At 43.2% G+C, this 25,444-nt stretch overlaps 2 protein-coding genes and 1 non-coding gene across 4 annotated transcripts; 1 reads left to right on the top strand and 2 right to left on the bottom strand.

Annotated features, from left to right (window-relative positions):
* Positions 1-2,078: 2,078 nt before the first annotated feature.
* TRNAG-UCC lies at positions 2,079-2,150 on the bottom strand. The gene has a single exon. It is a non-coding gene; the product is annotated as a tRNA-Gly (tRNA).
* Positions 2,151-4,789: 2,639 nt separating this feature from the next.
* LOC119307798 lies at positions 4,790-7,601 on the bottom strand. Its single transcript, XM_037583876.1, has 5 exons — positions 7,308-7,601; positions 6,135-6,189; positions 5,990-6,046; positions 5,782-5,859; positions 4,790-5,475 (listed from the first exon to the last, which is right to left on the bottom strand). The coding sequence occupies exons 1-5, from the start codon at positions 7,545-7,547 to the stop codon at positions 4,994-4,996; spliced, it is 912 nt and encodes a 303-aa protein (XP_037439773.1). The 5' UTR covers positions 7,548-7,601; the 3' UTR covers positions 4,790-4,993.
* A 140-nt stretch (positions 7,602-7,741) lies between these two features.
* LOC119307799 (rhodanese-like domain-containing protein 6) lies at positions 7,742-11,296 on the top strand. Of its 2 annotated transcripts, none has more exons than XM_037583877.1 (9): positions 7,742-8,015; positions 8,128-8,289; positions 8,398-8,503; positions 8,647-8,848; positions 8,945-9,026; positions 9,137-9,219; positions 9,303-9,435; positions 9,556-9,727; positions 10,361-11,296. In XM_037583877.1, the coding sequence occupies exons 1-9, from the start codon at positions 7,800-7,802 to the stop codon at positions 11,083-11,085; spliced, it is 1,881 nt and encodes a 626-aa protein (XP_037439774.1). In that variant the 5' UTR covers positions 7,742-7,799; the 3' UTR covers positions 11,086-11,296. The 2 variants fall into 2 exon arrangements, with proteins under 2 accessions (XP_037439774.1, XP_037439775.1); XM_037583878.1 differs by having other exon boundaries at positions 8,650-8,848.
* The last annotated feature ends 14,148 nt before the right edge of the window (positions 11,297-25,444 follow it).

Here is a 25,444-nt window from a genome sequence, read left to right on the forward strand (position 1 = left end):
GAGGGCTGGACGGCTCCGGGCGGCTGCGTGGCGTCTCCACGCATGGATAGGCTCGAAGGGGGAGGCCTCCAGCGCGAAGCAGGAGGTGGCCGGCGCTCTTCGGGCGCGCGCCACGCCTCGCCTCTGCCTTCTGGCAGAGGAAGAAGAGGACAAGGGGGGGAAGGTGGGCTGGGCCGCGCTGGTGGGGGAGCTGGGCCGGCTGGTGGCTGCACGGGTGAGGCCAGGTAGACTCTGTTCTTTTTATTTCTGTTTTGTTTTTCTTTTAATTAATTCTTTTGCCACTGTTTGAATTAAAAATAATAATTCAAACAATGCCAAAGCTCCTCTGAATATTTTTATATTGCTAGATGGACTTTTCCAAAAGCTTATAAAATATTTCAGGGGGTATTTGAAATTATATTCTAATTATATGAATATAATTCAAATTCAAATAGCTAATGATTTAAATTCAAAGTCCCAAAAATAAATCCTTAAAAATGTTCAATATTTTGGTTGGGACCAGAACCCTTACCAAAAATTATCAAACATTTAAGAAGAGCCTTTTGGAGCAATGGATGAGATTTCTAGGGTTTTTGCCCCTCTTTTATTTAGGGTTTTGAGGCTTCCAATATTCCTCAATTCAAGTTTCAAAAATATAGACATGATGCACACCTGAAGCTAGCCTAGAGCAATGCCAGAAGCTAGGGATGTGACAGTTCAGTAGGTTGTTTTACGTACTCCAAAGGGCGCCTCCAATTGTTCTCCCTAACTGTCCAAAAAGTGGCTGAGTTAACAAATGAGAAAGCAATAACCACTAGGCACCATGGTAATTCTTCCCCATTTGTCCATCTTGCCCTTTTTGGCAATCTAGAGCTGCCAATTCATCACAAAAGTTGGACCCAAATTGACCGATAACCCATGAGCCCAGCTACCAGACAAATAGAACACAGGCTCATCTACTCCCAAATAAATACCCCTAAAGAAAATCTACTCCCAAATAAATAGTAGATTAAAAAAGCAAATAAACTGAAAAGACCTGATTTGTTTTAGCACAGAAGATGCTTGAGTGTGGTAAGAGCGTGCCAAATTTTATGGGAAATGACACGCGGTGATCTCTAGACAAAAAGAAATAAAATCGGTACTCATTTCACCACGAAAATCCTAGCAAAAAAATCAGTTTTTTTAGTTTACTATTCATGGCGGGTGTACATTAGACATGCACACTCAAGCATGATCATCAAAACGCCGTCTTCACAAATTGACACAAATTCATCACAAAAATGAGCTACTTTAGACATGCACATAGTGCATACATTACATCACCATCAAAAGTTAGCACTACACCCAGTCTAGCTGAAAAACTCGTTTGTCCTAAACCCTAGATAAAAGAAAGGGCTCGACGATGGGCGCTGCCAGTGGCGAGCCAGAAAAAATTGATCGAGGGGGGCGAATGATGGTGAATCGGGTTGGAGAGGGCCAAACCAAAGAGAGACATTTAGCACAAATAATGACTAATTTTGCACTGTTTACAAGCAAATTATCAACAAATCTTGGATGTTAGGGGGGGTCACGCCCTTGCTGGCACCCCTATCTTTGCCACTGGGTGCTGCAATAACCGCGACCATCACCATGTCGGTGATGGCTCGTACGGTAGTCTTCATGGTAGCTCGAGAGCGGAGTGAGCAATTCTATGACCATCATCACCTTCTTGGCAGGGAAGCCTGTTGGTGACGAGAATGTGAGGGGGCGACATTTGCGAGCTTAGAGAAGGCAACGGCCGCGACCACCATTGCCTTCTCTTGGAGATGCCTTTATAAGAAACAAACAAATGCAATTGCACGGAAAAAAAGCGTACAACAAATACAGACCTAACAGAAACAAAATAAAAAAATGTGTCTAAAATGATAGCAGTGTATGAAGCAGCACTAAATCCAAAAAAAGTGACTAAAGAATCAAAGAAGAAAATGATTGGCATGACTTCCATTCATGGCTGCTTACTATTTTCGCTACAAGACAAGCTTAGGTCATCAAAACGAGTATGTAGGTAACTGTCATTTTTCCAGAAAAAAGGGAAATAAATTAGGAGGAAATGAAAAAAATGCGTCTGCCGGGAGTCGAACCCGGGTCTATTGCTTGGAAGGCAATTATCCTAACCGTTGGACTACAGACGCTTTGATGTCCAGAACAGTTCAGTACTACCTTTTATCAATGGAACAGGAAGGCGTCGCCACGCTCTATTCCTGAAACGTACAAGAAATGAGAGACAAAATGCCACCGTCACCTGCACAAGCAGGCCCAAGAAGTCATTACTTCACACTACAGCCAGTCTGTACCGCGATTAACCAGTGATCACCCTTTTTTGGGGGGACGAAACCGTGGAACAAACCACTCCACTGATCGCTTGATCGATGGTCTGAACGGTTCTGCAATCGAAGGACTTGCTGGAATGTAGCCTGAATAGTTGCCCAGCCATCAAAAGATTTGCTGAAACGTGACCTTGATGGTTCTTCTGCCATCAGCAGCCAGTTTCTACCAAAATGCCAGCATCATCTACAGAAGCAGATTCCAGACCAGACCACCTTACTCCAGATCACACGGATTTTGGGGGCTAAACAGTTCCGACATCCGAGATAGTTCTTCTGCCATAGCCTGGATAGTTTCTTCTGATACAGAAAAGATTGTGCTAAAGTGTTGTCTTGAATGAACAGGAGAAAGTAGTTAGGTAGTGGCTGACAGCCCGCGACGATAAATTGCCCCTAACCAGAGCAGGAATCAGAGATTGGACAGAAAGTCATGGGGCTTTCCACATTATGGCCATAATATTAAAAGGGAATCTGTGCTCATTGCTACAGCTTATGATGAACTAGGAAAAAGATCCAATAAGTTGTCTGTACAAAGTTGGTGGACATAATTAGTTGGTACATGCCAAACACGTTGCGTCTGAAGTCGGAATTTGCTTGAAGGTTCTTCAGATTATATCACCAAAACAGGCCAACATATCAACAAGATGACAAGATGACATTGCTTACCAGCAGGTATTGAAAGTTTCCAGATCATTATCAGATGGATCCAGGGGACCACGAGAAGCGATCAAAGTTTCCAGATCATAGATACGCTGTTGAAAGCAAAGTGCAGGATAAATGCGCAGCAACAGTACCAGTATAAGGACAGTCCTACACCGATTTCGGCTCATCAATGCACCGCACAATACGGCAAATAGCAAATAAGTGAAGCAACTCGCTAAATTATCTAAGCAATGCAGAATGATTTTATTATTCCCAATTGAGAATTCTCCGGTCAGCAGAAAATTTGGAACCAACTGCTTGGCATTGAGGCATGGAGAAAATTATGGCAACATAAGCTAGTGAATCAACAAGGTCCCAGCAATCAACAGCAAGTATTGATAATCTTAGGTAAGGTAATTAAAGAAAATTTACCCATAACCAGTTCCAAGTCTTGATCGTCTGAAACTCACGCCACAAGTCCTAAATGCAACATACTCCCTCCGTCCCATAATATAAGAACGTTTTTGACACTACACTAGTGTCAAAAACGTTCTTATATTATGGGACGGAGGGAGTACAAAGTAGTGACAGAACAAAATGGTATGCCAAATTCAGAGAGATGCATTATGACTACATACATTTGAAGGAAAATGGTCAGAATCATGCACAGATAAGTTCACTGATGGTAAATTGCAAATTTTAATAGTCTCTATTTGATAGAAAAACTTGCAGGAGACCAGCGACAAACAAGTTGGGGCATGAACAAGAATTCTCTACGACCAAAGTTATTGCTAGTTATTGCTTGCGAATCCACTCAATCATCTCAGCCTTTATTGAGCATGGAGGACACCTACCAACAACTGTTGAACAGTATTAAGGTATGATCATTCGTGAAGTTTGCATACCAAGCCAATCATCTTCCACATTGCTAGATTGCCACCATATTGGTTAGATCATGTCATGAGTTTAACAAGTCAATACCCAGCACTGTACTCCGTTAAATGCAGCTGGAAATGTTAGTACCTTGTACAGATGAAAGCAAAAAGTTTCTAAGAGTGTCTGGATAAATGATGAAGATATGCTGAATTTTTGGAGTAACAATATGAACCAAACGGTGCATATGCTACCATGGTTTAATTAACTGATAGAGTCCAGCAAACATGAGGACCTGCAGAGGAATTCAGCAACTATCATGCAGAATATAAATATTGAAGGAATTCACCAGTCACTAAGCATTTTGTCACGCACAGGTCAACAGCAAACTGAATGCATAGAAAAAACTTAGTCTACTCAAACAAGGAGAACATCAGAAGTAACAAAAGCGCATCTTGATCAAATTATAGACCAGCTCTTCTTATGTACTGCTAAAATGAAAGCATCTATTCCAACAACCAAGCATCTGGATTTGTACAAACTTTGGCAATTAGTTTTACAAATTAAGTCAATAAAAGGATGCATGAGTTTCACAATAAAGAGTTGTGCTAATTACTCCCTCCTTCCGTCTATATAGGGCCTAATGCGTTCTTCAAGACCACCTTTGACTATTAATAAGATTAATAATACATGAGATGTATAATGTGAAAATTATATCATTGGAAGCTCCTTTCACGTACGAATTTGACGGTATGCTTTGTGTAACTTGCATGTCATATATTATTGCTCTAACACTTGGTCAAAGTTAGCCTCGAAAAACGCATTAGGCCCTATATAGATGGAAGGAGGGAGTACTTAAATTTGTCTTTTTAACCCACTATGGTATTTTGGCTTTTGATGCATTTCAAAAAATAAAAAGGTGTACTAAAAAATGCATCTACAAGGGAATGATCATACCATATAATTTGGAAAAACAACAACAGCTCAAGATTTAGGGAGAAGACCTGATGAGCTTATCTCACTAATTACTACCATCGTAATAGTGGTCACCGGTACAGGGAAAACACCTAATGTAATTACTTCGTCGTACAAGTGTTCCTTTGTATAAGAACTAAACCATACAGTAGATACGCATGCTACCTCAAGACCTTCTCCGCCGTATACTTCTCCAGTTTCACCTTCCTATTTCTTCTTCTGAGGTCTTCGGCATTGTCATCATCAACTTCATCAACAAGAATGATTTCAGGTTCATCGCCATCTTCAACGTCATCATCAACATTGCCAGAAGACTCTAGTTCAGCCTCATCATCCCCATCGTCCACCCTCCCATATTCCTCATCAATATACTCGTCATCCAACTGTTGAGATCGCATTGCATGGAACTCTGGTGGAGGAGGGCAATCTTCAGTAATCGCCTCATCTCGTTTCATCACAAGGTGTCTAATGATTCTTTCATCCTTATCTAGCAGAGTCTTGAACTCGTTTATGGATTGTGCTTGTATCTCAAAGTTCATTAGGATGTAGTTGGCATGTGTTGCTTTCTTTATCTTGTAAGCAAGTCTGCGCAGTCCCCAGTTGTTCACCCTCCAAATCCTTCCTTTCTTCTCTCTGATAAAGTCTACAATAGAATGAAGAACATAGTTTATAGCATACCTTACAGCAGCAAAATCCTCGATAGAACTGAAATACCCCAAATAGTATGTTTTAGGCGATTAAAGTTAGCAAATCAGCCAGACAGGAGTATTCTTTAGCAGGCCATGGCTCCAGGGGACTGTCAAACCCTTGCCGCCATAACATGGAAGTTTGTCATACTCATCATGACTGAGATTAACTCATTGAGGATTTAAGTACATAGAAACAACATGTGGACAAATGCACATCTTTGAACAACTGAGTAACGACGCGTGAGTATTGAGAAATGCACCTTGTACTTTTGATATAACATCTTCAACTTCTTCTACGCGGTCCTCGTGAATGAGGTAAACAACTTCATAGTGCCTCACTGCAAAATGATGGAGAAAGTTCATTATCCTGATCTTAGATCACCACATCTAAACAGGCGTGCAAATGATGCCGCCATATATAACCAATTAAACTTATTTTGATTAAGGAGGAAAGGGAAGAGGTCTTACTTCTTTGCAGATTTAAACCACTCTCTAGCTGAATGTTAAGAAGCTCGTATAGCTTTTCTGTAAATGTAGTCGGATTAGACAGATGCGTATTTACATCAAGTCATCAACCACAAAAAGGACCAATTGAATGCAAAATGCCTATCACCTTCTTCGGCATCCGCGAATTCTGGCAAAGCTTCACCGTCCTCTTTCACCTTTTTCTGCAAAACAATCAGCATAAAAAAGCATAGTCAACTATAGATCACATTTTTCGCTTTCTTCTCAAGAAATAAAATAAATATTGAAAAATACCTATTTAAGGAAACAAACATGAAAATAAATATAACTATTACAATTTGTCTGTCATTTGAGTCTTAGCAATGATAGTTCTATCCATTGGCTAATAGCAACGATTTATGGTGTTCAGAGATTGATATTATGCTTCTCCCATGCATCAACTGAGTTTGCTGCTTCCTGCAAGATAACCGCAAGCAACCGAAGGAGCCAAGGAGAAGTTTTAATTGCTGTTGGAGGGGAGCCGCATGCTAGACACGGCGTTGAGTAGCAACAGTTGTTTATGGGTCTGTTTGCTGGCTTATAGTAAGTTCCTGTCTAATGACTTCCAGCCTATTCCTGTTACTTGTCGGTATGTTTGCCGCAGGCTGAATGTCGGTTGGTGTTGAGGCCTGATTTCCTAGTTGGTCAATTCAGGGTTTCCAGCCCGTTCTTTTCGTGGGCCCTACTTGTAAGCTGGTATGCCAGCAGAAAGACTACTTTTATCGCTTTCAGATAAATCTGGGCCACTCTATGGTCTTTCGTCCAAATGGAAGTTGACAGACCAAATGCCAAGCATGAGGGAGAGTTACCAGCATTTTAGCAAAATAGAAACATTGCAGATTGTATCAGTAGAATTCAATCATTGTGAGTGAATCCCATTCAGCCCAAGAAACATCATCATGAAGCTACACTTGTGGATCTACCAATGCTCACTATTAATTCAACAAAAATAATACAAGACAGTGCCACACAGGCTCTCAGAAATAACAAATACTGCAATCTGAAGACTATGAGCACAGAATGATAGCACATTCAGAATTCAGATACGGAAAGCTGCAACAAATACCATCTATTGCCTCCAATAATCTGCCTGCCTTTTTGGTCCAAGGTCTACCGAATAATCTGCCTACTTCACCAAACTAGCAACCATGACATATTTGCTATTCGTCAATGCTCAGGGAGTTCATCATCCATAAGCTAACGTCAAAATTCTACGCACACAAATGCTAACGCTCTACAGAATTAGTGTAACTGCCCGCAGCACAACTAAGAGCACACGCACCTTTCTGAGAAGCACGGCCTCGGGGAACGGCCCGGTGACCTCGCCGGCCTTGGGGTTGAAGCTGTGCGCGTCCACCCTCTCCTCCCCGGCCTCCCCGTCCTGCCGCCCCCTCTTCTTCCTGGCCCCCGCGGCCACGAGCCGGCGCCTCCCCACGCCAAGGGCGAGGCGCACCGTGCTGACGAGCGGCGGCGAAGGCGCGAGTAGGAAGAGAGGCCGCGACGACGCGGCGGTGGCCTCCATGAGCGACGGTCGCGGGTGAGAAGAGGAGGAAGGTTCTCGCGGGGGTTTTGGTCTGGGGACGCGAAGCGAAATGAAACGTGGGCAGATAAGGTAGTTAACGGGCCGGGCTCTTCGGTGGGCCTTTTTTTTGTGTGTAGAGGCCGCGCGCTCAATCAATATGGGCCAGGCTCTGCGAAAGCCGGCCTCTCCGTCTTCTTCCTCCTCCGGCCCCAGCCGCCTAGGGTTTTGCGGCTCGTGGTCGTACTCGTAGCCATGGACGCGACGGCGGCGCTGCCGCCGACATCGACTCAGGAGGAGCACAAGCAGGAGGAAGGAGGCGGTGGAGACGGCAGCTACGGCGTGCTCCTGTACTACAAGTACGCCGAGGTCCCCGACGCCCCCGCGCTCGCGGCCTTCTACGAGTCCCGCTGCCGCGCTCTCGCGCTCGTCGGCCGCGTCCGCGTCGGCCCCGACGGCGTCAATGCCACGGTGAGCGTCCACCTCTTTCTAGTTCTCCCCCCGCTAAGGGCGCCGTGTTTTGCGGGTTCCCGCATGGCTTGTGGTGGGTGCTTGAATTTGTGGCCACATTTTGTGCTGGTAGCTCGGGGGAAGAATGGCGGCGCTGGAGAAGCACATCGAGGAGATGAGCTCGAACAGCCTGTTCGACGGGACCGACTTCAAGCTGGCCTCCTGCGAGGACCCTGTGGACAAGAGGGTCGCCAGGGAGTGCGGCTTCACGTACCTCTCCGTTCGGCTCGTCAAGGTCCTCTTCTCCCTCACAAGGCAAATGTTTTCACCATTTAAGAGCTCGTGTAGCACTGTGAAGTCTCATCGATTACATTGTGTCTTTTGCTGTTCTTGGAATTGGCAGGAGCTGGTTACGCTTTGTTCCAACCCATCATTGACAACCCCCGATATCTCATTCGCCGGGAGGCATTTGTCAGCGGCTGAGTTCCACTCGGTGCTTCAAAGTGTGGGTGGGTTGATTCTCAAACCGAAAGCTTGCATACATCTGGCTGTCAATGTGACCTACACTCTGCTTAGTAGTGAGATCATTCTCTTGCCGTGAAACACAGATGTTTAATCAAGAGCTTGATGCTAAGTTGGATTGTTCTTTTAGCAGGAACTGGTTCGGATACTGAGGCGCCTGCGGGGCAGAATGATGTGGTTGTTTTGGACGCAAGGAATCTGTATGAGACGCGGATCGGCAAGTTTCATGTACCAAATGTGGAGACGCTGCATCCTGAGATCAGACAATACAGCGACTTGCCATTGTGGATAGATGAGCATACTGAGAGGCTACGTGGTAAATCAATTATGATGTATGTATGGCCAGGTCTTCGAATTATACATTGCTTTAGAGTTTAGGCAACACATTTAGCAAGCAATTTAAGTAACTACCTTATTGGTATTTTCAGGTACTGCACAGGAGGTATACGGTGTGAGATGGCCTCAGCTTATATCCGCTCCAAAGGTGAAGGCTTTGAGAATGTTTTTCAAGTAAGCTGCACCTTCGGTTGCTAATTTTGAGATTTCAGACATTAGTACATATTCACCATGATATCGTACTTTGCATTATTTATGATCATTTATTATTGTGCTTGCGTTAGTTATACGGTGGCATTCAGAGATATTTGGAGCAATATCCAGATGGTGGCTATTTTGATGGAAAGAATTTTGTATTTGACCATAGGTTAGTGCTGAACTTTGTGCTCGAACCCTCGAACTATTTCATAGTAACTCAGTTACTTAACTTGTTTCAATATGGTTTAACAGAATCTCTGTGGGAAGCAATAAAGATAACATACTTGGAACTTGTTTGGTATGTGGATCTACCTATGATGACTATTCCTCTCGGTGTCGTTGCAGCAAGTGCAGAATGTTGGTCTTAGTGTGCTTCACATGTCAGGTACCTAAGATGACATGCTTTATATTGTTTTCTAAATTGTTGCTAATCACCTTAATTTCATTATTGATGACATCATGCCAGAATGTGTCTGCTAAATCTTGTAAACATTTTCTTCTCCAGGATTCTACTAAGGAGTATGTATGTGAACTATGTCTAAAGAATGGAAGACAGTGCTGTGAAATATCTGTAAAGCAAGACTGCCAAGCAGAGCCAGAGCTATCTGAACCTTCTGACATTGGAAAGCTATCCATAAGCAACAAAATTTCAACCTCTAAAGCTCCCGGGAGTAATGGTAAGGTCTGTATCAATTTGCATTTGTGTCATTGTGATGTTTGGCTATTTAAGATATTATCAAGTATGCCCAACCTAGAAGTCCATATGCTATGTAGGCAGAACTAAAGAAGTGTTGCTCACCAAGAAAGAGTAATGCACAGTAGACTTGCTAATTTTGTAGAGAGCAACTATGTAGGCAGAACTAAAGTAGTGGCGCTCAGCAAGAAAGAGTAACGCGCCGTATATTCGCTAATTTTGTAGGGAGTATTTGAAACCTATGGGGTCAAAATGAACTCCATGTGGTAGCAAGCTTCTGTACTAACTTAACTGGTCGTTACCCGTGTATTGCTCCGGAGCAAAGAGATAAAAGCATTGGTCAAATGGAAGGTCTGTCTGGCGCACGCATCAAGCATGGCACACATGCAGCTTTTGACAGTGTTGCAACAAATGTTGATGTCTTTCTCCTGTTTTCTCCTCACGAACTTCCACTTGTAGTTTGAAGAGCCTATTTCTTTTTCAACCAACTCGTTTGTAGTCTTCAATTCATTTTTGTCTGAGATAGTATTAGCTTTTGTCAGTACTTGTGTATTGCTTCCGAGTTAGTATTTTTGTCTGAGTGTTAGTATTACAACTTGTGGAAATGATGTACCAGGTAGTGAGCAGCTGAAAAAGTTGAGGATTCTCTGCTTGCACGGTTTTCGTCAGAACTCTTCAAACTTTAAGGGAAGAACATCATCACTTGCGAAGAAGCTGAAGCACATCGCGGAGCTTGTCTTTATAGACGCTCCTCATGAGCTTTCATTTGTATACCAACCACATCCAGATGTCTGCTCCGACAAACCCTCACCTCCATCTGGCACAGCGAAAACAAAATTCGCATGGCTAGTTTCTCCGAACATGAGCTGCCACACCATGCAAGATTGGAAGATTGCAGATGCACCGTTTGACCCCCTTCAGTATCAGGAACAAACAGATGGATTCAAACAATCATATGCATACCTTGAAAGTATAATTGCTCAGGACGGCAACTTTGATGGCATTCTCGGTTTCTCCCAGGGTGCAGCAATGGCTGCCTTACTGTGCAGGCAGCAGCAGAAGACTTGCGGATCTCCAAAGTTCAGGTTTGGGATATTCTGCTCTGGATATCCAGCATCTGTTGGCGATTTTGACAGAGAGCCAATCAGGCTCCCCTCGCTCCATTTCTTCGGCGGCGGTGAAGGTCATGACAGGCAGATCGCAAGCAGGGCAAGCACTAAACTTGCTGGCATGTTTGAGGAGGGCCGGTGCACCATCTTTGAGCATGACATGGGGCATATCATCCCTACCCGGCCACCCTACATCGATCGGATGAAAGAGTTCCTATGCAATTTCATATGACCTTTTTGGAAAATAGGGGATGTGCTTTGTTGTATCTCTGGACCTGCTTTGATGTATTTCTTCTTTTTGTATACTACTTTTGCCTCTAAAACCGAAGGAAAGGAAAGACAACAAACAAATCAGTGAGTTGAAACCAGATGCTTTGTGGATGGTGCAAAATAGTTATTATCCCGCGTACTGTATAAAATCATGTCTTCGGATTTGCCTGTTATTCTGCTTTAGTATTTGTGTAAATTTTTGATATATCTATTATTGTGAAAGATTTTGATTGTTTGAGCTAAAATTTTGTTTGACCTTCAGGGAAAAATGATATGGAGACTTTGAACAAAATGTAACATGTATTTGGTTTAGGACAAACTTGGACCAACAATTTCTCTGCTAATATGTATTTTACATGGTATAAAATTGGTATTACTCCCTCCGTTCGGAATTACTTGTCACAAAAATGGATGCATCTACAACTAAAATACATCTAGATACATTCATCTCTTGGACGAGTAATTCCGAACGGAGGGAGTAGATTTTTATTCAAAAGTATTAGCTGGTGATCATGATATTGTATCACATGAGTTTCAGTGTAAAATTGATCAAATATTTGTCTTGGTGGCCGGTCAGCTGCAAGATTTGTTTTTAGGTGATTAGTGGCCGGCAAGATTGATAGTTCAGAATGCTCTTTCTCGATAGCCATCTCACCTTTTGTGCAGGTTTGTACTATGTGATCCAACTTACATCAGATATATGCTCATTGCAACAAATTCAGACAATAAAGATTTTTATAAAACTGAAACATCAAGATTTTGACGCTCCGTGATGACTTTGCTGATGAACTATGGGCGATTAAACTTGCATAAACTAGACTAGTGATTGCCAACATCCACGCCATGATGGAGATAGAATGGTGAAACTTTAGTTCCATACATCACTGCCTCAAACACAAAACACATAAAACACACACAAAAAAACATAAGAACACACCCCATAGGGGTACATGTCTTCTCTCACTTCCCTGTGCTAAATATGCCACAAGAGGGCGAGGTGGACCATGGAAGTTTGGGCCATGGCTTTCTGATTTCGTCTGCACACACATGTTATGTTTCCAATTTTCATCTCATTTTCTGAAAAACAAATTCCATATGTGTTGTGATCCAACCAGATAAGCAAACTAGGTCTAATAATTCGGTTGTGGTTTATGTGTCTTACCTTTCTTTTTGTGAGAGTGGTTCTAGTGACAAAAATCTACTCCCTTCGTCCCATAATGTAAGACATTTTTTAACACTACATTAGTGTTCAGAAACATCTAGTAGAAAGTAATAACTTTCTATATTTGTTGTTTGTGCTCGTGTGAGCGACGATTCCAACAAGTCTTATCATTGTCAAGCCTCTCCTGACAGCTCGAGTCCCCACAAGTCATCTCTTGCAAGGGTGAGGAGAGGTCATGACATGCCTGCCCCGAGCCCACCCAACCTTGACAAAATGTCTAAATATGTAACATCCCAAATTTCCAATTTAAAATGTTATACATAGATCATAAATTGCATATCATATTTTTATTGCATTTGGTTTCGATCCTAGAAATCCTACGCAACTCAAGGACCCACGGAGAGAGTTGGGGATTTCGATATCTTCATATTTGAGTTTTCTCAAATTTTGAAAGTAGGATCATTTGATTTTATTTATTTTATCTTCAATTATTTCAAATATATATATATGAGAGACGGAATAAAATGATTTTCCCAAAATAAAGAAAAAATGAAGATTTAATAGAAAAAATCGAATAAGATTTTATTTTGAATTTTTCTGTCTATTTTATTTGAATTTAGGAAAAATGCGTGTTTTCCAAAATTGCATTTAGGCCCAAATAAATGTTCATCTAAACCGGCTTGATTTTAGAAGCCGGGAAAAAATTATTTTGGGATTTTTGGTGTCCGTTTAGTATTTCTTTCGTTTGTTTTTCTGCGTGATAATTATTTTTTAAAAAAAACTGGAACCGACTTCGTGCCGTACCCGAGCGGGACTCCGCCCGGGGGCAGCCTTTAAATAGCCGCCCCAGCCCACCAGCCGCCGCCAGCCCACCCGCGCGCCCCCGAACCCTAACCCTAGCCGCCCGATCCGCCGCCGCCAGCCGCCGCCGCCGCCTCGCCGGAGACGCTGCCCGTCGCCGTCGTCGACCCGCCGCCCGAGGTGCCTCGTTTTCCGCGCCGCCGGATTTTCTCGAAAACCGTTCGGTTTTTTCGTCGGTTTTTCGCCGGTTTTTTTTTAGTTTTGTTTTTTTATTATTAGATCTATTTTTTCTCGGTTTAGGTTAAATAGCGAACGTTCATTCGTTTTAACGAACGCGTGCATCGTTTAGATCCAGATAACGAACGTTCGTTCGTTAATCTGTTCGTCGTTTTTCTTTTTCTCGGATTTAATCCGCGATTTTTCTGATCGTGATTTCTGATCCGATTTTCGTTTTAGTATAACTTTTCGCTCGTTTATCGAAATCAGGCGATTCAAACGCCTAGAGTTTCGTCTCGAAACCCTCTTTCCGAATAATCTACTCAAACCAGTTTTTGCTTCTGTAAAATTTGACTTAGGTCCATATTAGTAATCGAAGCTTGTTTTTTTCACCGTTTGAGTTTTGTTTCTTTGATCAATTTGTTTCTTTTTGCAAACCGGAGTTCTTAAGTTGAACTTTCTGGTTAGACCTCTTATTTTGAGTTTTACCCGTGCATTAGATGAGTACTTATTGTATGCTTGTTTGTTTGTTTACTTGCGATAGACTACCCGGATTGCGCCACTTGTTACTTTGAATCCCTAGGTTATGCGGATCATCAGCAAGGCAAGTAACACTTTGATCATATCTCTTATTACCCAGTTTTTATGCATTAGTTTTATCCTCAAACATTGCATGATTAGGATCAAATTAAATTGTGGGTTTTGGGAAGTAGTTTGAGGTAGTACCTATGACCTGTTTTATTATCAAACCCTTGGGAGTTACTTCTACGTTTGCTTATTTTGCCATGCTATGCTAGTAGACGTGGATTGGGTGAGTGAATATCCATGACAGATGTGAGATTGTTAACTAATGGTTTATTTAAGGTGGCAACATTAATACACATCTGGGTGGATTGAGGTACCTAGTTATTCCAGGATTGCCTGTCTAGGCACCTGGGTAGACCAGGATTGCCTGTTTTTTTTATGGACCGCCACCCAGGCTCAAAGGGATCATAAGATTATTCATGCTAGAAACTTCCGTGTGCAGCCACATGCTATTATGGGCTCTAGCATAGTTGACTAAGTCGTGCGAACTCTTACAGTGGTAGACTAGTAGATGTAGGGGATGTAGGTTGGTACGGTCTACCCATCGTAAGGTGCTAGCGCTTCTGAAAGACTATGTCTCGGTCATCCATTTCTCAAACACCATGTAGTGCGAGAAAACCAACGGAGGAGATCAAGTCATGTGGGGAAAAGTGGTCAACCTCTGCAGAGTGTACAAACTAATCATGATTAGCCGTGTCCCCGGTTATGGACGTTTTGAGTATCTAGTACCTGGATTTTCATGTGTATCTCAACATGTTACTTTAATTAATATTGTTGGGTTTTAATGATGATATTTAATTGGGATTGAGGATGCTGTCAACCATTCCCAATGTTTAACAACCACCATGATAGTTAAATAAATTTATTCCTTTGTAGTAGGAAAAAAATGGCTTTACGCAAAATTGTAACCATAGAGCTATCCACCAAGCCATATATGCATGTAGTATAGCTTCACTCTTTTCATTACTTCTCTATGTGTTACTTTGCCAGCATATTCCATGTGCTGACCCGTTTCGGGCTGCAACGTTAATGTTGCAGACTTTTTAGACGACGAGTAAGATGCTTTAGGATCATGGTTCTATACTCAGTGATGTCGTTGGAGTTGATGGACTCACTTATCTTTCAAGCCTTCCGCTGTTATCGTTATTAGATGGCCTTAAGCCATATTTATTGTAATAAGTTATCTTTGGAGACACTCGATGTAATAAGTGTGTGATTGCTACTCTGTTATAAATCCTTCAAGTACTGTGCGTGTCAGCATTACTAATCCAGGGATGACACTGAAGCACAGAGATCAGACTGTTTGAGGTCTGGTCGCTACAAGATGGTATCAGAGCACACGCTGACTGTAGGACACGACCACTAAGCAAAAGCCATAGATCACTACTCTCTCCTCTCATTCTAACTCCTCATCTTTTCTATTCTTCTAGGATGGCGGATGCAAAGAACAAGTTCATGCAACCGGGCGAAGATACACCCTTTGGACGACATCTGAAGGAAGTAACCAAGTACTTGAAGATCGGAGTACCAAGTTTCACCGGAACCTACAATGCCACCTTACCTGAAGAGGAGCGCTAGATGATTCAAGTTCAAGTTCCAGGGAGAACGTTCATGCCAGTCACTGAGCCTATAGAGTTTTCCTTTGATGCACCAACCTGGAGTTTAGGGAAGAGCATGGCAGCTCACATCACCATGGGACGCATTGGAGAAGTTTATCACCAGGAGCTTAAGGATACCACCTACCAGATTTGTGGGTGCCGAGATGAGCAATGGGAGATGATTAGCACCAGGAAAGACAGATCAGTTGCAGCTTTTATCCAGGAGTTAAACCAGCACATTCGACACCAGGAGAACCAGATGTGTGCAGGCATGATGGATCTGAAGAAAGCCATGACCAAGATCACGGAACTGGAGGAAGAACTTAAGTCTACACATGATGGATATGAGGAGGAAATAACAACGCTAGTCGAGAAAAATGATGATCTGAAGAAGAAGTTAAGAGTGTTCATGGGATTTCCAGCAACTGGAGAAGACGAAGAATGCACTTGTCCCGAGAGCTACATCATCATCAACGACACTGACTTAGACCCAGATAATAGTGATGGTGACTATGTTGATGAAGCTAGAGCAGATATCATGGAGTCTTCATCGGAGCAACTTTTCTAGTAGACCACCATAACAATAGTAGAATTTCCCTCCATGTATCTATTATAGTCTGAGCACTTTGTAACGATAGATAGACCGTTGTATGCCCTTGCTTGTTTGAATGAAGTGTTTTGATTGCTATTTGTCTCATGTGCATATGGGTAGTGTTTTCCCCTTAGACCTCATTATATTCCATATTCTCTTCTTTTCTAAACCCTCAGATGCCTCCGAGACATGACAACGGATTTGCTTTCCCACTGGAGCTCACCCAGTTGATCCAGCAGCAGAATGCATTGATGCAGATCCTAGTCCAGAATCAGAATCAAGGGAACAACAACAACAACAATCCACCACCACCACTTGTTGATCATTTAACCCGTTTTCTTAGGCTGAATCCGCCGGTGTTCTCTAGTAGCACCGAGCCGATTGTTGCAGATGATTGGCTTCGCAAGACAGCCAGTGAGTTGACCACTGCCAGATGCATAGATGCGGAGAAGATGCGATTTTCTACACATCAGCTTGAGGGACCCGCAGCATCATGGTGGGAGAATTTCACAACCACTTATCCAGCAGACACTGTCACGTGGGATCAGTTTCAGCAGGCTTTTCGAACTGCCCATGTTTCAGCAGGAGCTATGGCCATGAAGAAGCGTGAGTTTCGCAACTTGCACGAGGGAGGAAGAACAGTTGGCCAGTATGTGGACAACTTCAGTAAGCTAGCACGTTACGCCCCAGATGACGTCGCTGCGGATGCAGCTAAGCAAGAGAAGTTTCTAGAAGGGCTGAATGATGAGTTGAGCATGCAGTTGATGGTAGCAAGTTTCAACAACTACCAGGAGTTGGTAGATCGTGCTCTCATGATTGAAGGGAAGCAGCAGCAGATTGAAAACCGCAAAAGGAAGTATGGACAAGGGAAGTACAATTCTGGAGCTCAGCAGAAGCCCCATTTTACTCCAAAGTCAGGAGGACAATTTCAGCATACCCATGGAGGAGGTAGCTCGCACAATCACAAGAATGGTACCAGGAATGGAGCAAGTAGTAGTCAGAACCGTACCAACCCCTCAACACCGGCCAAGAAAGATCTGAGTCAAGTCACTTGTTTTAAGTGTCAGAAGACCGGACATTACGCCAATGAATGTCCTGAAGGCCAGAATGGAAGTGGTAATGGAAGCTCTGGGAAGAAGCCAAACCCTTTCAACAGAGGACAAGTGAACCACGTTAGGGTGGAGGAGGTTGAAGCCCAACCCGATGCAGTAATAGGTAAGTTTTTGGTTAAGTCATTTACTGCACTCGTTCTTTTTGATACTGGTACATCGCATTCATACATATCAAGGGGATTTGTGGATAAATATAACGTGCCAACTCAAGCCCTTAAGACACCTATGTTAGTAACCTCGCCAGGAGCAGAGTATATGGCCAGGCTATGGTGTGATCGGTTACCATTAAGGATTGGTAACTATGTATTCCCCTCAGACCTAATAGTTTTGGAATCACAAGGATTGGATGTGATATTAGGCATGGATTGGTTATCAAAGTATGGTGGGAATATTGAATGTGCCAGTAAGACAATTCTGCTTACAACCCCAGAAGGAAAGAGGATCAAGTATGTTTCCAGGCATAAAACGAAGGGGATGCACGTAAATTCCTTATCAGGAGTTGTGCAGGAGGAAGTACCAGTGGTAAAGGATTTTTCTGATGTATTTCCAGAAGAGTTGCCAGGCATGCCACCAGACAGGGACATTGAGTTTCTGATAGAGCTTTTGCCAGGCACAGGGCCAATATCTAAGAGACCATACAGGATGCCAGCAAAAGATTTGGAGGAGATCAAAAGTCAGATTAAGGAGTTACTGGATAAAGGTTACATTCGCCCAAGTTCTTCACCTTGGGGATCACCAGTACTTCTAGTGGAGAAGAAGGACGGATCATTAAGGATGGTTGTTGATTATCAAGGATTGAATTCAGTAACCATCAAGAACAAGTACCCACTGCCAATGATCAACGATCTGTTTGACCGACTGCAAGGAGCAAAGTATTTTCCAAGATCGATTTGCGATCAGGATACCATCAGCTGAAGATTCGAGAGCAGGATATACCCAAGACGGCTTTTACCACTAGGTATGGGCTGTACGAGTATACCGTTATGTCATTTGGTCTGACTAACGCACCTGCATATTTCATGAACATGATGAACAAAGTATTTATGGAATTTCTGGATAAGTTCGTCGTGGTGTTCATTGATGATATCTTGGTCTACTCGAAGAACGAAGAGGAGCATAGGAGCATTTGCGTTTGGTATTGGAGAAGCTCAGAGAACACCAGTTATATGCCAAGTTTAGCAAATGTGAGTTTTGGTTGAAGGAAGTTGGATTCCTCGGACATGTTATATCTGGAGAGGGTATAGCAGTAGATCCCACCAAGGTTGTCACTGTGACAAATTGGGAGGCACCAACGACAGTTGGGGAGATCAGAAGTTTTCTTGGACTGGCAGGATACTACCGGAGATTCATTGAGAATTTCTCAAGGATTGCAAAGCCCATGACAGAGTTGTTGAAGAAGGATACCAAGTTCAATTGGACTGAGGAATGTGAGGCCAGTTTCCAGGAATTGAAGAAACGTCTAGTTACTTCACCAGTGTTGATTCTGCCAGATCAGACGAAGGATTATGAAGTGTACTGCTACGCTTCACGTCGAGGACTTGGAGTAGTACTTATGCAGGAAGGAAGAGTTGTTTCGTATGTGTCACGATAGCTTAAACCTCATGAGATGAATTATGCCACACACGATTTGGAGTTGGCAGCCGTAGTGCATGCATTGAAGACGTGGAGACATTTTCTTATCAGAAATCATTGTGAGGTGTACACGGATCACAAGAGTTTGAAGTACATTTTCACGCAAAAGGAGTTGAATCTCAGGCAAAGGAGATGGTTGGAACTCATCAAGGATTATGATATGAGATTGCAGTATCACCCCGGAAAAGCTAATGTTGTAGCCGATGCGTTGAGCCGTAAGAGCCACATTAATACACTCAGGACCGCGGGACTACCAAAGGAGTTAGCCGAGGACTTCTGCAAGCTATGTTTGGAAATAGTTCCGAGAGGCTATGTAGCAACGTTGGAAATTCAGTCGACTTTGATGGATAAGATCAGAGAAGCTCAGAAGACCGATAAGGAGATTGCAGAGATAAAGGAGAAGTTGAGCAAAGGAAAATCCAAGGGATTTCGTGAGGATGAGCACGACACTCTCTGGTTTGAGGACCGCGTTTATGTACCCAATGACCCTGAGATCAGGAAATTGATTTTGCAAGAGGCCCATGATTCGCCATATTCAATTCACCTAGGGAATACCAAGATGTACTTGGATTTGAAAGAGACCTTTTGGTGGATCGGAATGAAGAAGGATATTGCGGAGTATGTAGCAGTTTGTGATGTATGTCAGAGAGTAAAGGCAGAGCATCAGAAGCCAGCAGGATTGTTGCAACCATTGCCGATACCCGAATGGAAGTGGGATAAGCTAGGCATGGATTTTATCACGGGATTGCCCAGGACTCGTTCAGGCTATGACTCAATTTGGGTTGTAGTCGATCGTTTGATGAAGGTAGCTCATTTTATTCCAGTAAAGACCACTTACACCAGTGCCAAGTTGGCCAAGATTTACATGACCAGGATCGTATGTCTGCATGGAGTTCCAAGGAGCATTATATCAGATAGAGGAACCCAATTCACCTCAAAGTTCTAGAATCAGTTGCATGAAACCTTGGGTACCAGACTAGAGTTTAGTACCGCTTTTCATCCACAGACAGATGGATAGACCGAAAGAGTCAATCAGATTTTAGAGGACATGCTGAGAGCTTGTGCGCTAGATTATGGATCTAGTTGGGACGACAATTTACCGTATGCGGAGTTCTCTTACAACAACAGTTATCAATCCAGTTTGAAGATGGCCCCTTTTGAAGCCTTATATGGAAGGAGACAGTTTACGAAGTTGGAGACCGTCAGTTGTTTGGACCAGATTTGATTAAGGAGTCTGAACAGAAAGTGAAGTTGATTCGCGACCGGCTCAAGGTAGCCCAGTCTAGGCAGAAGAGCTATGCTGACGCAAAACACAAGGAGACAGTTTACGAAGTTGGGGATAGAGTTTATCTTTGGGTATCTCCACTTCGAGGAGTTAAGCGTTTTGGTGTTAAAGGAAAGTTAGCGCCACGTTTTGTGGGACCATACAAAGTTTTGGGTCGTATGGGAGAGGTTGCCTACAAGTTGGAATTGCCTGACGGATTGTCAGGAGTTCACGACATGTTTCACGTTTCCCAGTTGAAGAAGTGCCACGCAGAGATGGCTGATATACCACTAAGAGATACAATGCCACTAGAGGCGATTCAGTTGGACAGTGATTTGACTTATGAGGAGAAACCAGTTAAGATTCTTGAGTATGCCAGCCGAGTCACCCGCAACAAGGTTATCAAGTTCTGTAAGGTTCAGTGGAGCCACCACACCGAGGATGAGGCCACCTGGGAGCGAGAGGAAGATTTGCTGAAGGTCCACCCTCACCTATTTTCTAGCCAACCCGAATCTCGAGGGTGAGATTCATCTTAAGGGGGGGTAGGTTTGTAACATCCCAAATTTCCAATTTGGAATGTTATACATAGATCATAAATTGCATATCATATTTTTATTGCATTTGGTTTCGATCCTAAAAATCCTACGCAACTCAAGGACCCACGGAGAGAGTTGGGGATTTCGATATCTTCATATTTGAGTTTTCTCAAATTTTGAAAGTAGGATCATTTGATTTTATTTATTTTATCTTCAATTATTTCAAATATATATATATATATATATATATGAGAGGGAATAAAATGACTTTCCCAAAATAAAGAAAAATTGAAGATTTAATAAAAAAATTGAATAAGATTTTATTTTGGATTTTTCTGTCTATTTTATTTGAATTTAGGAAAAATGCGTGTTTTCCAAAATTGCATTTAGGCCCAAATAAATGTTCATCTAAACCGGCTTGATTTTAGAAGCCGGGGAAAATTTATTTCGGGATTTTTGGAGTCCGTTTAGTATTTCTTTCGTTTGTTTTTCTGCGCGATAATTATTTTTTTAAAAAAAAACTGGAACCGACTTCGGGCCGTACCCGAGCGGAACTCCGCCTGGGGGCAGCCTTTAAATAGCCTCCGCCCGAGCCGCCCCAGCCCACCAGCCGCCGCCAGCCCACCCGCGTGCCCCCGAACCCTAACCCTAGCATCCCGATCCGCCGCCGCCAGCCGCCGCCGCCTCGCCGGAGCCGCTGCCCGTCGCCGTCGTCGACCCGCGCCCGAGGTGCCTCATTTTCTGCGCCACCGGTTTTTATCAAAAACCGTTCGGTTTTTCCGTCGGTTTTTCGCCGTTTTTTTAGTTTCCGTTTTTTATTATTAGATCGGTTTTTTCTCGGTTTAGGTTAAATAGCGAACGTTCGTTCGTTCGTTTTAACGAACACGTTCATCGTTTAGATCCAGATAACGAACGTTCATTCGTTAATCTGTTCGTCATTTTTCTTTTTCTCGGATTTAATCCGCGATTTTTCTGATCGTGATTTCTGATCCGATTTTCGTTTTAGTATAACTTTTCGCTCGTTTATCGGAATCAGGCGATTCAAGCGCCTAGAGTTTCGTCTCGAAACCCTCTTTCCGAATAATCTACTCAAACCAGTTTTTTGCTTTTGTAAAATTTGACTTAGGTCCAGATTAGTAATCGAAGCTTGTTTCTTTCGCCGTTTGAGTTTTGTTTCTTCGATCAATTTGTCTCTTTTTGCAAACCGGAGTTCTTAAGTTGAACTTTCTGGTTAGACCTCTTATTTGAGTTTTACCTGTGCATTAGATGAGTACTTATTGTATGTTTGTTTGTTTGTTTGCTTGCGATAGAGTACCCGGATTGCGCTGCTTGCTACTTCAAATCCCTAGGTTACGCGGATCATCAGCAAGGCAAGTAACACTTTGATCATATCCCTTATTACCCAGTTTTTATGCATTAGTTTCATCCTCAAACATTGCATGATTAGGATCAAATTAAATTGTGGGTTTTGGGAAGTAGTTTGAGGTAGTACCTATTACCTGTTTTATTATCAAACCCTTGGGAGTTACTTCTACGTTTGCTTTTTTTGCCATGCTATGCTAGTAGACGTGGATTGGGTGAGTAAATATCCATGACAAATGTGAGATTGTTAATTAATGATTTATTTAAGGTGGCAACATTAATACACATCTGGGTGGATTGAGGTACCTGGTTATTCCAGGATTGCCTGTCTAGGCACCTGGGTAGACCAGGATTGCCTGTTTTTTTATGGACCGCCACCCAGGCTCAAAGGGATCGTAAGATTATTCATGCTAGAAACTTCTGTGTGCGGCCACATGATATTATGGGCTCTATCATAGTTGACTAAGTCGTGCGAACTCTTACAGTGGTAGACTAGCAGATGTAGGGGATGTAGGTTGGTACGGTCTACCCATCGTAAGGTGCTAGCGCTTCTGAAAGACTATGTCTCGGTCATCCGTTTCTCAAACACCATGTAGTGCAAGAAAACCAACGGAGAAGATCGAGTCATGTGGGGAAAAGTGTGCAACCTCTGCAGAGTGTACAAACTAATCATGATTAGCCGTGTCCCCGGTTATGGACGTTTTGAGTATCTAGTACCTGGATTTTCATGTATATCTCAACATGTTACTTTAATTAATATTCTTGGGTTTTAATGATGATATTTAATTGGGATTGAGGATGCTGTCAACCATTCTCAATGTTTAACAACCACCATGATAGTTAAATAAATTTATTCCTTTGTAGTAGGGAAAAACTGGCTTTACGCAAAATTGTAACCATAGAGCTATCCACCAAGCCATATATGCATGTAGTATAGCTTCACTCTTTTCATTACTTCTCTATGTGTTACTTTGCCAGCATATTCCATGTGCTGACCCGTTTCGGGCTGCAACGTTAATGTTGCAGACTTTTCAGACGACGAGTAAGATGCTTTAGGATCATGGTTCTATACTCACTGATACCGTTGGAGTTGATGGACTCACTTATCTTCCAAGCCTTCCGTTGTTATCGTTATTAGATGGCCTTAAGCCATATTTATTGTAATAAGTTATCTTTGGAGATACTCGATGTAATAAGTGTGTGATTGCTACTCAGTTATAAATCCTTCAAGTACTGTGCGTGTCAGCATTACTGATCCAGGGATGACACTGAAGCACAGAGATCAGACTGTTTGAGGTCTGGTCGCTACAGAATATATTTTTAGAGGTGCTTAATTAACATAGTTACAATCTTTGCCCCTCTACAAAGTTATGATATTTTCCCTTTGCCCCTCCAACATTCCATGTCTAGCTCCACCACCTATGCCCAATGTTGTCATTCTTTTTGCCATCACCACTTCATGAATCTCCATCCCTTCGCCATCCTTTTGGTGGTTCTTCTCACGCATCGATGCCCTCCATCCTCCACCATCGACTATCCTCCTCTAAGTTCTAAGATGTAAACCAAAGCCCCCAACCCTAACATCTTCGAATCCATCCCTCCCCATAACGTTGTTGCCACTATCGGGTTCCTCCCGGCAACACTAACCACTGTGTGGCGTGATCTCCCTCAGTTGCACTGTCATCATCGCTCACAAATGTGATTGCTTCCTGGAGCTTCACCAAACTTCCAATCGTCGAACATAGGGAAAAAGGTCTCCACTCATCAGCTATTTAGTTCCGATTTACTAACCATTTTTACTACAATTGTAGGGCATCTCCAGACCGTAGATCAACGACACTGGAATAGGAAAAACACACAAATATGGCCGGCATACAAATTTAAAAAATTGGGAAACCAACAGAAATTGTAATTTGGATGGACCTGAAAAACCTATAGCAAACTAGGTCTGATAATTCTATTGTGGTTTATATGTCTTTCTTTTCTTCTTCTAAGAGTGTGTAAGGGCATATTTATCCCCAATATGTTTTGGTGATTGATGACAATGCTTGTGCGGACTAATCATGTGCATTTAGTTCTTTCAGAGATTCATCCATTGGCACGAGACGATTCCCTCCCCTCGGTGTTGTAATTCAAGACGGTGTAGCTCCTTCGTTTCGTTGTTGGCGGACTAGTTTCGTAGGAGTCACCGTACTATCAAGAGGGGATCCGCTTTGGTAAGACTTGGGTGGAATCACACGTACACATCCTTTTCACACCCGTCGTCTTTCCTTCCGCATCTCTGGAGCTGCCGTTTTCCCCTTGCTATGCTTTGCTCTGCCCTAGCGGTAGTACCACAACCACAGCGGTAGTACCGCCGAAGCTCCCCAGCGGTAGTACCGCTTGGGTTTTTAGGCCGTAGTACCGCTGTGTGTCTGGGCTACTTCCGCCTCGATTCTCGAACGAAGTTTTTCGTGTCGGGTTTTGCAGCACTAAGGGAGGTAGTAGGAGCGGTAGTACCGCCCTAAGCGGTAGTACCGCTCTTCCCTAGCGGTAGTACCGCCCTGGGGTCAGGGCCCCGGGCAGCGCGGCAGTACCGCTGGGTCGAGCGGTAGTACCGCCCTTCCCTAGCGGTAGTACCGCTCTGTGCGGGGCTGGTGAGTGGGATAAGGGTTGGTTTGTTCCTCCCACTATAAAAGGGGGTCTTCTTCCCCAAAGTTGACCTACCTCTTTCCCCAAAGCTCCATTGTTGCTCCAAGCTCCATTTTCGCCCGATCTCTCTCCCTAGCCAATCAAACTTGTTGATTTGCTCTGGATTGGTTGAGAAGGCCCAGATCTACACTTCCACCAAGAGAAATTTGATTCCCCCACTTATCCCTAGCGGATCTTGTTACTCTTGGGTGTTGAGCACCCTACATGGTTGAGGTCACCTCGAAGCCATACTCCATTGTGGTGAAGCTTCGTGGTGTTGTTGGGAGCCTCCAAGTGTTGTGGAGATAGCCCCAATCTTGTTTGTAAAGGTCCAGTTGCCGCCTTCAAGGGCTCCAATAGTGGAATCACGGCATCTCGCATTGTGTGAGGGCGTGAGGAGATTACGGTGGCCCTAGTGGCTTCTTGGGGAGCATTGTGCCTCCACACCGCTCTAACGGAGACGTACTTCCCCTTAAAAGGAAGGAACTTTGGTAACACATCCTCGTCTCCACCGGCTCCACTCTTGGTTATCTTGTCCCTTTACTTTTGCAAGCTTACTTGTGTTATATCCATTGCTTGCTTGTGTGCTTATTGTCTTTGCATCATATAGGTTGTCCACGTAGTTGCACATCTAGACAACCTATTTCATTGCAAGTTTTAATTTGTTAAAGAAAAGTCTAAAAATTGTTAGTTGCCTATTCACCCCCCCTCTAGTCAACCATATCGATCCTTTCAATTGGTATCAGAGCCTCGTCTCTTTATTAAGGACTTTGCCATCCGAAGAGTATGGT

The sequence above is a fragment of the Triticum dicoccoides genome, chromosome 5B (assembly GCF_002162155.2).
Source record: "Triticum dicoccoides isolate Atlit2015 ecotype Zavitan chromosome 5B, WEW_v2.0, whole genome shotgun sequence".
NCBI lineage: Eukaryota > Viridiplantae > Streptophyta > Magnoliopsida > Poales > Poaceae > Triticum > Triticum dicoccoides.